General features: G+C 51.2%; 1 protein-coding gene across 2 annotated transcripts in view; it reads left to right on the top strand.

The window, feature by feature from the left end:
- AKAP4 (A-kinase anchoring protein 4) overlaps positions 1-9,254 on the top strand; it is a 16,020-nt gene extending 6,766 nt beyond the window's left edge. For both annotated transcript variants that reach the window (XM_007668285.3, XM_001509743.6), the window contains exons 3-6: positions 1,400-1,456; positions 2,603-2,704; positions 4,373-6,535; positions 8,892-9,254. In XM_007668285.3, the coding sequence (XP_007666475.1) occupies positions 1,400-1,456; positions 2,603-2,704; positions 4,373-6,535; positions 8,892-9,047 (2,478 nt within the window). In that variant the 3' untranslated portion in view covers positions 9,048-9,254. The remainder of the gene's footprint in view (positions 1-1,399; positions 1,457-2,602; positions 2,705-4,372; positions 6,536-8,891) is intronic.
- The last annotated feature ends 3,802 nt before the right edge of the window (positions 9,255-13,056 follow it).

Below are 13,056 nucleotides of genomic sequence, written 5' to 3'. Positions count from 1 at the left end.
TGAATTTGGGAGAGTCACAACTTCCCTGGGCCTCATTTCTCATCTGTAAAATGGGGATGAAGACCGTGAGCTCCATTTGGGGCATAATAATAATAAGAAGAAGAATAAGGGCATGAACTGTGCCCAACCTATTATCATGTATCCATCTCAGTGCTTACTACAGTGCCTAGTACATAGTGAGAGCTAAACAGATACCATTAAAAAAAGGTCCTCTGACTCCCCACTCTGGTATGGAATTTGTCAGTTTATTTTAGGGGCATGCTGCTCTCTCAAAAATACATACCTGCCTCTGCTCATGGGGATGGGGAAGAGGTCCAAAGGGGTTTTCAGAACTAGTAGGAAGAAAGAGGGAGTGGTGAGAAATACCAGAAGGAAGGCTGTGTGATCCAGAAGTCTATTCTTCTCACCTCTGGTGTCACCAATGCGTTCTGGGCCAGCCCATGCCTGGGTCGGAGGCCTATCACTGTGGGTCTCAGGCAAGTCACAAATCTCCTCGGTTTGAGGATAAAAACTGCCATCCGTTCCATGGAGATTTTTCCTGGGAAAAATCGAGCTTCCGCCTGCGACGCTCACCACCAAAAGAACGGTTGGAAGGATGTCATGGTTCTAGTGGAGAGGTGGGGTGGCAGGAGAGCAGAGTTCTGCTGAAGCCTGAGACTGCTCTCATCAGCCCTTTCGTGCTCTCCTAAGTGCTTAGAACAATGAACTGCACTGAGAAGTAGCAGAGTCTAGTGGAAAGAATCCAGGCCTGGGAGTCAGGCGACCTGGATTCTAATCCCGGCTCCACTGCTTACCTTCAGTGTGACCTTGGACAAGTCTCTTAAATTCTCTGTCCCTCAGTTTCCTCATCTGTAAAATGGAGATTCAATTAATTAACATTTGCTAAGCACTTACTATGTGTCAAGCAAGCCCTGGAGTAGATACAAGGGAGTCAGGTTGGACACAGTCCCTGTCCCACATGGTCTCTCTCCTACTTTAACTGGAAGTAAAAGGGGCAAGGACTGTGTCCAACCTGATTGTCTTGTATCTACCCCAGTGCTTAGTACAGCGCGGGGCACCCAGTAAACACTTAACGAACACCACCATTTTTATAACTGGAAGCTTTCTCAAGGGTGGAGATCACATTTTATATTTCCCCAAGTCTTGAGTTTTTTGCACTGTGCATTCTAGGCACCCGATTAATATTGCTGACTGACAGACTGATTGAAATCTCTTCCTTCCACTCTTCAAAGAGAGACTTCTAAGGAAGCAGAAGCTGGGGTTCCTGTAGACTTGTACATTCTGGGCCCTCTGGGGAAATTAAGGTTACCCTCTGGGCCCCGCTACCCAGTTGTTAAATGGCCAGAAGGCTTCTCTGTAGATGCCTGAATCATTCTCCCTCACCTTCTCTGTGCTGCAGATCTGCTTTGTCGATGTGTCTGCCCTAAACATAGAAGAGAAAGATCCCTCTTCCAAGGTGAGTCGGTTCTGGTTCTGGGGCTCCTCACTAGGGTGGTGCAAGGACAGATGGGGAAGGGAGCTCCTGGGAGATTAGAAGGTTTAAAAGGGTTTTTTTTTAAGCTTTTTGAAAACTTAAAAGCCCCAATAACCCAGCCAGAGAACTCCGCCAAGAGAGGAAGCAGGGGGAGGAAGGGGAAAGAAGGGTCTTGCCTGAGGAAGAGGCGGAGTTCCAAATTTCAGGATCCATTTGCCCCAAACTCCTTTCCTGGGAAAATCCCAAATCACTTCCTTTAGAGGATAATGGGGAGGAGAAAGTTCAGTCATCGATGGGGAGCCGGTTATCTTGTCTTTATCCCGGTGCTTAGTACAGTGCCTGGCACATAGTAAGCACTTAACAAATACCGTCATTATTCTTAGCCCAGGAAATAGTGCTCTAGGAAAATGGGAGGAGGGGAAAAAAACCACCTAAGAGGGAAAATGACAGGCGAGAGGTCAGGAAGTTGATGGCTTTAGGCTTCTGGGTAACAGGCTCAGAGCCAGTGGGTAGAGATGTTGAACTCATGGTAATTTTTCTTTGGATGGGTGATCTCAGCACTCTTCCTTTCCCCTGCAGGGATGGATAGGATGAGAGAGACACACTTTTAAGTGTCATTCAACTCTAGTGTATTGTACTCTCCCACATGCTTAGTACAATGCTCTGTACATACTAAGCACTCAGTAAATACCGCTGATTAACTGATTGATCCTTGGCATCTATCTGGGGTAAAGAGCAGCTGGTTGAGGGTATGTGGGAGGTGGCGGGGGGAGGCGGCGAGGGGGAGTCTGCAAGTGATCAAGAAGTGTACAATGCTCTGCACACAGTAAGTGCTCAATAAATACGACTGAATGAATTGAATGAATGGGTTGGTAAGGAGAAGCAGCATATTCATCTGTGCCTCATTGTCCTCATCTATATAATGGGGACTAAGACCTTGAACCCCATGTGGGACAGACGCTGCGTCCAACCCGATCAACTTGTATCTGCCTCAGAGCTTGAGTACAGTGCCTGGCACAGAGTAAGGGCTTTACTCTGCTACTATTATTATTAGAGAGGACGAGAGAGAGAGAGAAAGAGAGAGAGGGCACCGTCTTTACAAGGACATTTTCATTCTTCATTTCACAGGACAATGCTGGTTCCAACCCAGATGGAGACCTGGACCTGGAGAACTTAGAGGATAAGGAAATCATTGTGATCAAGGACACAGAGAAACAGGATCAGTCTAAGGTAGCACTTGGGCCTGGAGATTGTTGTCCTCCAGTTAGTGGTGTTTCTTACATCCCCAGATCAGAAGGGTAGGGTTAGTGGGTTTCTTACATCCCCAAGAATTAGCACTGCCAAATAAGATGGATTCTTCTGCCTGCCTCCCGTAGGGCCTAGCAATGCTGAAATTCTCCCACCTCAAGACTGGAAATTCATCTCTAGACTGGAAGCTCGTTGAGGGCAGGGCTTGTGTCTCCCAACTCTGTTGTGTTGTACTACACAGGGTAAGTGCTCAGTAGAAGCAGCATGGAATAGTGGAGAGAACACAGGCCTGGGAGTCAGAAAGTTCTGATCCTGGCTCCGCCACTTGTCTGCTGCGTGACCTTGGGCAAGTCACTTCACTTATCTTTGCCTCAGTTACCTCATCTGCAAAATGGGGATTGAGACTGTGAGCCCCACATGAGACACTGTGTCCAACTTCTCTGTGCCTCAGTTATCTCATCTGTAAAATGGGGATTAAGACTGTGAGTCCCCCGTGGGACAACCTGATAACCTGGTATCTACCCCCGCGCTTAGAACAGTGCTTGGCACATAGTAAGCACTTAATAAATACCATTATTATTATTTGCTCGTATGCACCCCAGAGCTTGGCACAGTGCCTGGAACATAGCACATAACAAATACCATTCTTCTTAGTAGTATTGGTAGTCAATACCATCCGTTGATTAATTGCCATCCCCTGGCTGCTTCTAATGGTCAAAATCCCCAGTTTCCTCTTCTGACCAGTGAGTGACCGCTCCCCCCGACCCACCCACCAACCCCGATTCAGGTATTTCCATTCTATCCAAGATGGGAAGTAGCCCAGACCCTCTGATTCGTGCCCTGTCAACTGGGGTAGGAATTCCAGGCCGGCCAAAGCTGGCGAATGGGGACCCCTGAGGAATCCTGGCTCCTCACCCTACTCTGCTATCTGCTCTGTTATCGAGTCCCTCCCCTCTTTGCCGTTTCTCCAACATCCTTCTGAGAGCCGGAAACTTCCAGCGAAAAGATAGGCGAGATGCTATGAGGAGTTTCAGTTTCAGTTAGGAACTTCTGAGAAAGAAAAATAATTACCAGGATTTATTTATAAATCCAAGAGAGACGGTATTCCTTCCCCTAATTGTAAGTTGGGTCCTGACTCCATCTGACCAGGCGTGACATTTCCAGGAATTAGGGGAGGTTGTGGGAAGGCAGGGGCAGGGAGGGGTGATCCCTGGGGTGGACCGAACGGAGGGTGTGACGGAGAAGACTTTGGACTGTAGGCTCGTGGTGGGCAGGGGATGTCTCTGTGTATTGTTTTGTACTCTCCGAGCACTTAGTACGGTGCTCAGCACACAGGAAATGCTTAATAAATACAAATGAACGAATGGGGACACAGGGAGGGACCCTGGATGGGGAACACGGTCCGACGGGGAATGGGTGGGGCCGGACTACCCGTCCAGGCCCTCGGACCCCTTGCTTGTTCTCGCTTTTCCAGTTCACTACCGGTCCCCTTTCCGTCCCGGAAATTCCAAACCCCAGGGCAGAGCCTTCTGAGGCGTGGCCTAGAGGTTCCCAGCCCGGGGAGAGCGGGGCAGGGAGAGGAACCCCCCGACTCCCCTGCCCGTCCCCCCTCGCCCGCTGACGGCCGAGCGCGATTCTGTTCACCTCCAGACCGAGGGATCGGTGTGCCTCTTCAAACAAGCCCCCTCGGATGCCATCAGCGTCCTCAACTGGCTCCTCAACGACCTGCAGAAATACGCCCTGGGCTTCCAGCACGCCCTGAGCCCCTCAGCCTCCAGCTGCAAACACAAAGTGGGCGACGCGGTCGGGGAGGGCGGCCACTACAGCCGCTCCTCTCATGGCGGCAACTGCTACAGCGTCTACGCGGACGAGCTGAGCGTGGACCTCAACAGGCCCTACTGCCGGAGCTACGAGATGGCGGCGGCCAAGAACACGAACAACAACCAGAGCCCCTCCAGCCCCTCGGCCAAGTCGCCCAGCTTCCAGAGGGCCCACGTCAACCCCGAGGGAGAGTGCTCCATGGATGACCTCTCGTTCTACGTCAACCGGCTCTCCTCCCTGGTCATCCAGATGGCCCGCAAGGAGATCAAGGAGAAGCTGGAGGGCGGAGGCAAGTGCCTGCACCAGGCCATCTACGCCTCGACCAGCGGGGAACGGGGCAACAAGAACGGCCCCCGCAGCGCCGTCAGCAAGATCGCCTCCGAGATGGCCCACGACGCCGTGGAGATGACCTCGGCCGAGATCCGGGGCCCCGGGGAGCAGCCCGGCGACGAGCAGCCGAGGGAGGAGGGCGGGGTCCCCCGCAAGACCTTCCTGTACGGGGAGGTGTCCAGGAAGGGCGGCCCCAAGGGCGGAGACAAGCAGATGTGCCAGTCGGGCAGCAAGGACTTCGCCGACTCCATCAGCAAGGGCATCATGGTCTACGCCAACCAGGTGGCCTCCGACATGATGCTGTCCGTCATGAAGACCCTGAGGGTCCAGAGCTCGGGCAAGTCGCCCATCCCGGCCTGCGTGGTCCTGAAGAAGGTCTTGCTCAAGCACACCAAGGACATCGTGTCCGACCTCATCGACTCGTGCATGAAGAACCTGCACAACATCACCGGCGTCCTGATGACCGACTCGGACTTCGTCTCGGCCGTCAAGAGGAACCTGTTCAAGCAGGGCAAGCAGAACGCCGCCGACATCATGGAAGCCATGCTCAAGCGGCTCGTCAGTGCCCTCCTCGGGGAGAAGAAGGACCAGTCCAAGTCCGGGAGCCTGGCCTACGCCTCGCTGAAGGCCGGCTCCCACGACTCCAGGAGCAAGAACCAGAGCCTGGACTACACCGTCATGAAGGCCGAGATGAAGGGCAAGGACAAGGACAAGGGGAAGTCCGGCCAGACCAAGTCGCTGACCTCCGCCGAGAAGGTCGGGGAGCACATCCTCAAAGAGAGCCTGACCATGTGGAACCAGAAGCAGCAGGGCCAGCAGGGCCAGCAGGCCAAGGGGCAAGGCAAGAGCTGCTACGGGAGGGAGGAGAAACGGGAGAAGATCAGCCCTTCCACCGACTCCCTGGCCAAGGACCTGATCGTCTCGGCCCTCATGCTGATCCAGTACCACCTGACGCAGCAGGCCAAAGGCAGAGACTCGCTCGAGGACGACCAGTCGGGGAACTCCGCCATGGGCTACTCAGCCCAGGGCGCCCACTATGAGAAATCCGGCTCCAACCAGAGCACCAAGGCGCTCTCCATGAAGCACATGGAAGCCACCCGGAACGGCCCCCACGCCGGCCCCTCCAACCAGCCCTCCAAGGAGGCCCAGATGGACACCCACAAGCTGGACATCTCCAACCTGGTGCTGGCCGTCATCCAGAAGCTCCTGAGCGACAACTTCAACATCGACGGGGATCAGGCGGAGACCGAGAGCAGGCGCTCCGACTTCCACCCGCCCAAGGTCTCCTCGCTCACCAAGAGGGGAGAGCAGGAGCATCAGGAGATCGACTTCGTCAGCGGCATCAAGCAGGTCAACCGGCAGTTCGTCGACCAGCTGGTGGAGTCCGTCATGAAGCTCTGCCTCATCATGGCCAAGTACAGCAATGGCGCCGGCCTCCCGGAGGCCGAAGAGCCGGCCATGAGCTACCGCGGTTCGCACTGCGACTCGGTCGTCCCCAGCCACTGCCAAGATGCGCCCGGGCCCGAGGTCATCGTCAACAACCAGAACTCCACCGGAAACTTGCAGAAGCAGCTGCAGGCCGTCCTCCAGTGGATCGCCGCCTCCCAGTTCAACGTGCCCATGCTCTACTTCATGGGAGACGACGAGGGGCTTCTGGAGAAGGTGAGGGAGCGGGGCCTGGAGGTTCGTGGGGAGGATCCCAAGGGGGAGGGAGCGGGGTGGAGGGACCATAAATGGAGTTTTCCGAGCCCCCCAGTTGGAATCCGCAGCTTCGGTGTTCTTCCCCACCATGCGACCACCAGGTAAGCCAGTTGCCCGATCCATTTTACAGGTAGAGAGGCAGTGTGGCTTAGTAGATAGAGCATTGGCCTGGGAGTCAGAAGGACCTGGGTTCTAGCCACTTGTCTGCTGGGTGACCTTGGGCAAGGTACTTCTCTTCTCTGGGCCTCAGCTCCCTCACCTGGAAAATGGGGATTAAGAGTGCGAGCCCCATGTGGGACGGGGATTGTGTCCAACCTGATTACCTTGTATGTGCCCCAGCACTTAAAACAGTTTTTGATACATAGTAAGCACTTAACAAGTACCATAATTATTATTATTATTAAGGAGGCAGAGCTGGCCCAGGGGGAGGATAATAAAGTCAATCAGTCAATCGTATTGAGTGCTTTTTGAGTGCCGGGCACTGTACTAAGCACTTGGGAGAGTACAATAGAACGATAGAAACAGACACGTTCCCTGCCCGCAATAAGCTTACAGTCAGGAAGGACTTAGGGAAGGAAGGAGGAAAGAACTGCAGTTCTTTTGCTGCTCCGAAGTGCCTTGTCCAGGAAACAAGCTGAAGACTGAGGTCTCTCAGCATCTCGGCATAACTATTTTGTATCATCCCTTATGTTTGGGTGAACTTTTCAGGTTTCCTGTCGGAAGGCTTCAGAGCTGCCGGGGGACGAAAGGAGGAGAGGCAGTCAGGGTCAAGGTCTCCAAAGGGCTTCCCACCCCCGCACCTCTCAGAGACTTACATCCGCCTTTGTTCTTCGACTTCTCCCCTCACCTCTTCCCCTTGAATTTCTTCCTTCTCTCAACCCCAAGCCAGCGCTATTTGCCGGAGATTGGGCTAGTAGCAAACAGCCTGCAGATGCTGACTCCCCACCCACGTGAAAACCCAAGACATCTGGTGGTGTTTTTCTTTCTTTTTTTTTTGTTTCCTCCTCTCCTCAGGCAGGAAGGTTGCAAAAGAGATGATGCAAGCTAGGCTGGAGAAGATCCTTTTTTGTTTGTCTCTATTTCTGTCCTGCCCAGACAGTGGGTCCTTGTCTTTAATAAGGAGGTTGCAGGGGGTAGCCCTGGCGGCGGGGAGTGCACGCATTAAAAATAACTACTCTCCAAGCAAGCGGCGGCACTGTTTGACGGGTTACAGATGATAAACAAAACTGGAGAGCTGAATGATTTTCCCGCCCTGAGGCAATATCTTCGTACGGCATTGAATTTTAACCCAGGTCCCAAGATGAGGATTTCAATTCGTTCCTGGCAGATCTCGGCCCCGACCTTGGCCTAGAGAGGAATAAATCCAGGCCAGCTGGAGCATCCTGCATTCCTCCAGCCTACTTCAGCTGCTTGTGGGCAGTGAATGTGTCTGCTACATTGTCGTTTCGTACTCTCCCAAGCGCTTAATACAGTGCCCTGCACAGAGTAAGCGTTCAACAAAATGATCGATTTGGCTGCGGCTGTCGAATCCTGTAGCCAACAGTTTCCATCTTCTAAGAGCCCAGGAATAAAAGGCCCTTGTCCTAGTGAAGAGTCACAGCTCCGGGCTCTTGGTTCCAAGGTGAACCTCAAGCAGATACAGGATGAGTCCCCCCCTCCCCGAACCCCCGCCAACCAGTTCCCTTGGCAGAGGGAGAGAGACCAATTGCAGGTTGACCCGATTCCTCCATTCTGGAGCACATGTGAGTGAATCCAAGTCAGTGGAGGTCAGAAACTGAATTGCTTCGGGAGAGTCTCTGAAGCTAAGAAGCAGTATGGCCTAGTGGATAGACCACTGGCCCGGGAGTCAGATGGACCTGGGTTCTAATCCCGGCTCTACTATCTGTCTGCTGTGTGACCTTGGGTGGGTCACTTCACGTCTCCGGGCCTCAATTACGTCATCTGTAAAATGGTGATTAAGACTGCGAGCCCTGTGTGAGACAGGGACCGTGTCCAAACCGATTATCTTATATCTACCCCAGGATTTGCTTCAGTACCTGGCACATGCTTAACAAATACCATAGCAATAGCCCTGGACTTTATTCCTGGCTCTACCCAAACGAGATTATCAGTAGCTCCCTCCTTTCCTGTCCTGACCTCAGTTTTCCTACCTGGAAAATGAAGCTGATCCTAGGGGAGTGGGGCACGGGGACCCTGTAACCTGAGTCTGTGAAGTTTCCTTGTGAGCGGCGAAAAATGCAAAGGGCAAAGGCAGTCAGGAGCCAGTTCAAGGAAGTCTAATTCCCTTGCTTACTCCCCTGTCTCTTCCCCCCGGCAGCTTCCCGAAGTTTCAGCCAAAGCCGCCGAAAAGGGGTACAGCGTCGGGGACCTCCTCCAGGAGGTCATGAAATTCGCCAAGGAAAGACAACTGGACGATGCCGTGGGAAACATAACGCGGAAACAACTGCTGGACTGGCTGCTTGCCAACCTGTGAACTCGCCCCAACTCCTCCTCCTCCACATTCCTCCCTCCGGCTACGGCCCCAACCTAAGTGGGGTGTCCCCCTCCGCTTGACTGCTCACGTGACACCACCGGGGTCCCGTGCCATGCGATAGCACTGGGCATGTCATGGTGACAGGCCGGGGGGGGGGGGGCAACAACACGGCTGGCAAGACCATGAATAAAAACGCTGCACAAAAAAGGAGGCCTCCTGGATTGCGGTTGAGAAGTCTTCCCTAGTTGGGGGAGCAGGGGGCAAGAGGGCCCAGAAGGGAAGGGGTTGGGTGCGCCTTCCTGGTGGAACCACGTTCATTCATTTATTCATTTGTATTGAGTCCTTACTGTGGCCAGAGCACTGTACTAAGCGCTTGGGAGAGTACATATAACAATCAACAGACACATTCCCTGCCCACAACGAGCTTACAGTCTAACCAGAAGAGAAGTAGCGTGGCTCAGTGGAAAGAACCCGGGCTTGAGAGTCAGAAGTCATGGGTTCGACTCCCGGATCTGCCACTTGTCAGCTGTGTGACTGTGGGCAAGTCTCTTCACTTCTCTGTGCCTCAGTTACTTCATCTGTAAAATGGGGATTAAGACTGTGAGCCTCACATGGGACAACCTGATTACCCTGTATCTACCCCAGCGCTTAGAACAGTGCTCTGCACATAGTAAGCGCTTAACAAATACCAACAATAACCACATGTCCCAAACTGCCAAGTGCTTGAAGAATGACTTGGTCAGAATAATAATAATAATGTTGGTATTTGTTAAGCGCTTACTAGGTGCCGAGCACTGTTCTAAGTGCTGGGGGAGATACAGGGTCATCAGGTTGTCCCACGTGGGGCTCACAAACTTTTAATCCCCATTTTACAGATAAGGGAACTGAGGCACAGAGAAGTTAAGTGACTTGCCCACAGTCACACAGCTGACAAGTGGCAGAGCTGGGAGTCGAACTCATGACCTCTGACTCCGAAGCCCGGGCTCTTTCCACTGAGCCACGCTGCTTCTACACAGAAGCAGTGTAGCTTAGTGGATAGAGCGCTCCCCTGGGAGTCAGAAGGATGTGGGTTCTAATCTTGTCCATCTCTTGTCTGCCGTGTGACCTTGGGCAAGTCACTAAGGTTCCAACCCAATTTGCTTGCATTCACCCCAGCACTTAGTACAGTGCTTGGCACTTGGGGAAGTGCAATATAAAACGGTTGGTGTAATCTCTGTCCCCAGAGAGCTTACAGTCTTTGTCCTCCAAATAGGAAGAAGTGCTCACATACTAGAGTAGGAAATGGCTATGAACAAAGAAATCTGATGAAAGGCTGTGAGTCTTCCAAAGCAGAAGGATTCATTCAGACTCCGATTTGATAAGACTGTAAGCTCCTCGAGGGCAGGAAACATGTCTACCAAGTGGGTTGTATTGTCCTCTCCCAAGTGCTTAGTAGAGTGCTCTGCACACGAGAAGCGTTCAATAAATACGGTAATTGAAGACCACCAGCTGTGAGACTGTAGGGATCCCACCCATGTTCAAGTTGGTGTTAGGGCAGGAACAGCTTTTCATCTCCCACGAGGTGGCACTTTGTAATTAATTATGGTATTTGTTAAGCGCTTACTATGTGCCAAGCACTGTTCTAAGCACTGGGCACCGGGAGTGTTCAAAGCCCTGCAATGGGGTGACTTTGAAGTAATGCAGGGAGGCGTTGAGCGCTTTCAAAAATCAGATCAGCCAACGGCCAACTGAGGTCCACTACCATCTTAGGGCTGATTGGCCTCAAATGTTGGGTCTAGAGCCCAGCTAGAAAATGGGTAAGGTTGTTTTGGGGTTTTTCTTAAATAGTATTTGTTAAGCGCTTACTATGTGTCAAACACTGTTCTAAGCATTGGGGTAGGTACACATTAATTAGACATGCTCCCTGTCCCACATGGGGCTCATAGTCCAAATAAGAGGGAGAACAGGCACTTGTCTGCTGTGTGACCTTGGACAAGTCACTTCACTTCTCTGGGCCTCAATTACCACATCTGTAAAATGGGAATTAAAACCGTGAGCTCCATGGTGGACAGGGACTGTGTCCAACCTGATGTGCTCGTATTCACCTCAGTGCTTAACAGATGCCATAATTATTATTAATTCCCGCTTTACAAGTTGAGGAAACTGAGGCCCAGAGAAATTAAGGGACTTGCCTAAGGTCAGACAGCAAGCAATTGGCAGAGCTGGGATTAGAATCTCAACTGTAAGCTTGTTGAGGGCAGGGAATGTGTCTGCTTATCGATGTATTGAACTCTCCCAATATAGTGCACTGCACACAGTAAGAGCTCAATAAATAAGACTGAAAGAATGATTGAATGAACCCAGGCCCTCAAGACTCCCAGGCCCACGCTCTTTCACTGGGCCATGCTGCTTCTTGGTGTTTCTCATGTTTCTCAACAGGACTCTCTGCTCACTGGTGTTTACCAACTCATAATGTCTCGCTTCTGCTTCCTGACTCTTAAAACTACCCTTTCCCTCTAGCTCCAAACCTGTCCCAATTAATCAATCAATCGATCAATCAAGCCCCCAGACCCTGGAACAACTCCACTGAAGGAAAGCAGTCAAAGCAACTTTTCTGGGCCATAGTATCCACCCGTTCTCTGGGAAGGAAAGAGTGTCATCACCATAAAATAAAAAGCTTCTGGGGTAAAAGTTTATATCCCCTTTGGGCTAAGGAGATTCTTTTCCTTGCCCACTGAAAATGACATGAGAAGGAAAAATGAATCATAAAATGGTCCTCTCTTGGTAGCTTGATGACATAGTTTGAGAGTCAGGAAATGAGTGTATGGAAGATTCACAATTTGACCCATCATCATCATCATCATCATCATCATCATCATCATCATCATCATCATTTCTATTAGTTCTATGACGAGCCTTGCCAAAGGCCTTAAGACAATTAACAAAAAGCATTATTTGACAGTGATCCTCACTGGGTACTGGCAAAAAAAAAAATGATTCAAAGAGAATTATTCCTGTCCCTTCTGGACCTTTCCTACCCCATTATCTCTTTACTCTTCTTTCAAAATTAGTCTATCTTATGAAAAGCTCCCATTATGGGCTTTTCTACACTGGCAGAGTAAAGTGTATTGTCCGGAAAACCATCACAACACATCACTCATGCCTGGCTTTTCATGCACTGGGGTGCAAAATGGCAGATTCTCCTACTTTCCTGGGCTGGGTAGACCCTGACAAAGGGGAAAGAAGTTAACACGGTTTTCCAAAAAACTTGGTGAGAGCTATATAGCTCTGCTTTATTTCCTGAGCCAGGCTGGAAATACCTGAAGACTTAGAGTCAGGAGACCTGGATTCAAATCCCAGCTACACATCTTCATACCCGGTCTCTTTCTCCCTTAGCCTGGGAGCACCATGTAGGGCAGGAATTGTGTCCAACCCGATCATCGATCAATCGATTGTATTTATTGAGAGCTTACTATGCGCAGGGCACTGTATTAAGCGTGTGGGAGAGTACAATATAGCAGAATCGGTAGACCCGTTCCCTGTCCACAAAGAGCTTACAATCTAGAAGATCTTGCACTTAGCTCAGCACTTGGCACAGCACTTGGAACATAGTAAGTGCTTCACAGAAACCACTATTATTATTATCATTATTAACTTACCATGATTAGCTTATTATGCGCTAAGGCACTGAGGGGGACACTGGGGTTCAGAGCAAGCTATGTCAGACAATGGCAGAGAAGCAGTGTGGCCTAGTGGATAGACCACAGGCGTGGGAATCAGAGGATCTGGGCTCTAATTCCATCTCTGCCACTTGCCTGCTGTGTGATCTTGGGCAAGTCACTTGAGTATCCTGTGCCTCAGTCACTTCATCTGTAAAACAGGGATTAAGACTGTGAGCACCATGTGGGGCAAGGATTGTGTCCAACCTGATTATTTTATATCTTCCCCAGCACCTAGTACAGTGCCTGGCACACTTCATACATTCATTTATTCATTCAATCGTATTTATTAAGCACTTACTGTGTGTAGA

The sequence above is a fragment of the Ornithorhynchus anatinus genome, chromosome 6 (genome assembly GCF_004115215.2).
Source record: "Ornithorhynchus anatinus isolate Pmale09 chromosome 6, mOrnAna1.pri.v4, whole genome shotgun sequence".
NCBI lineage: Eukaryota > Metazoa > Chordata > Mammalia > Monotremata > Ornithorhynchidae > Ornithorhynchus > Ornithorhynchus anatinus.
This window is presented reverse-complemented; position numbering and strand designations above follow the sequence as displayed.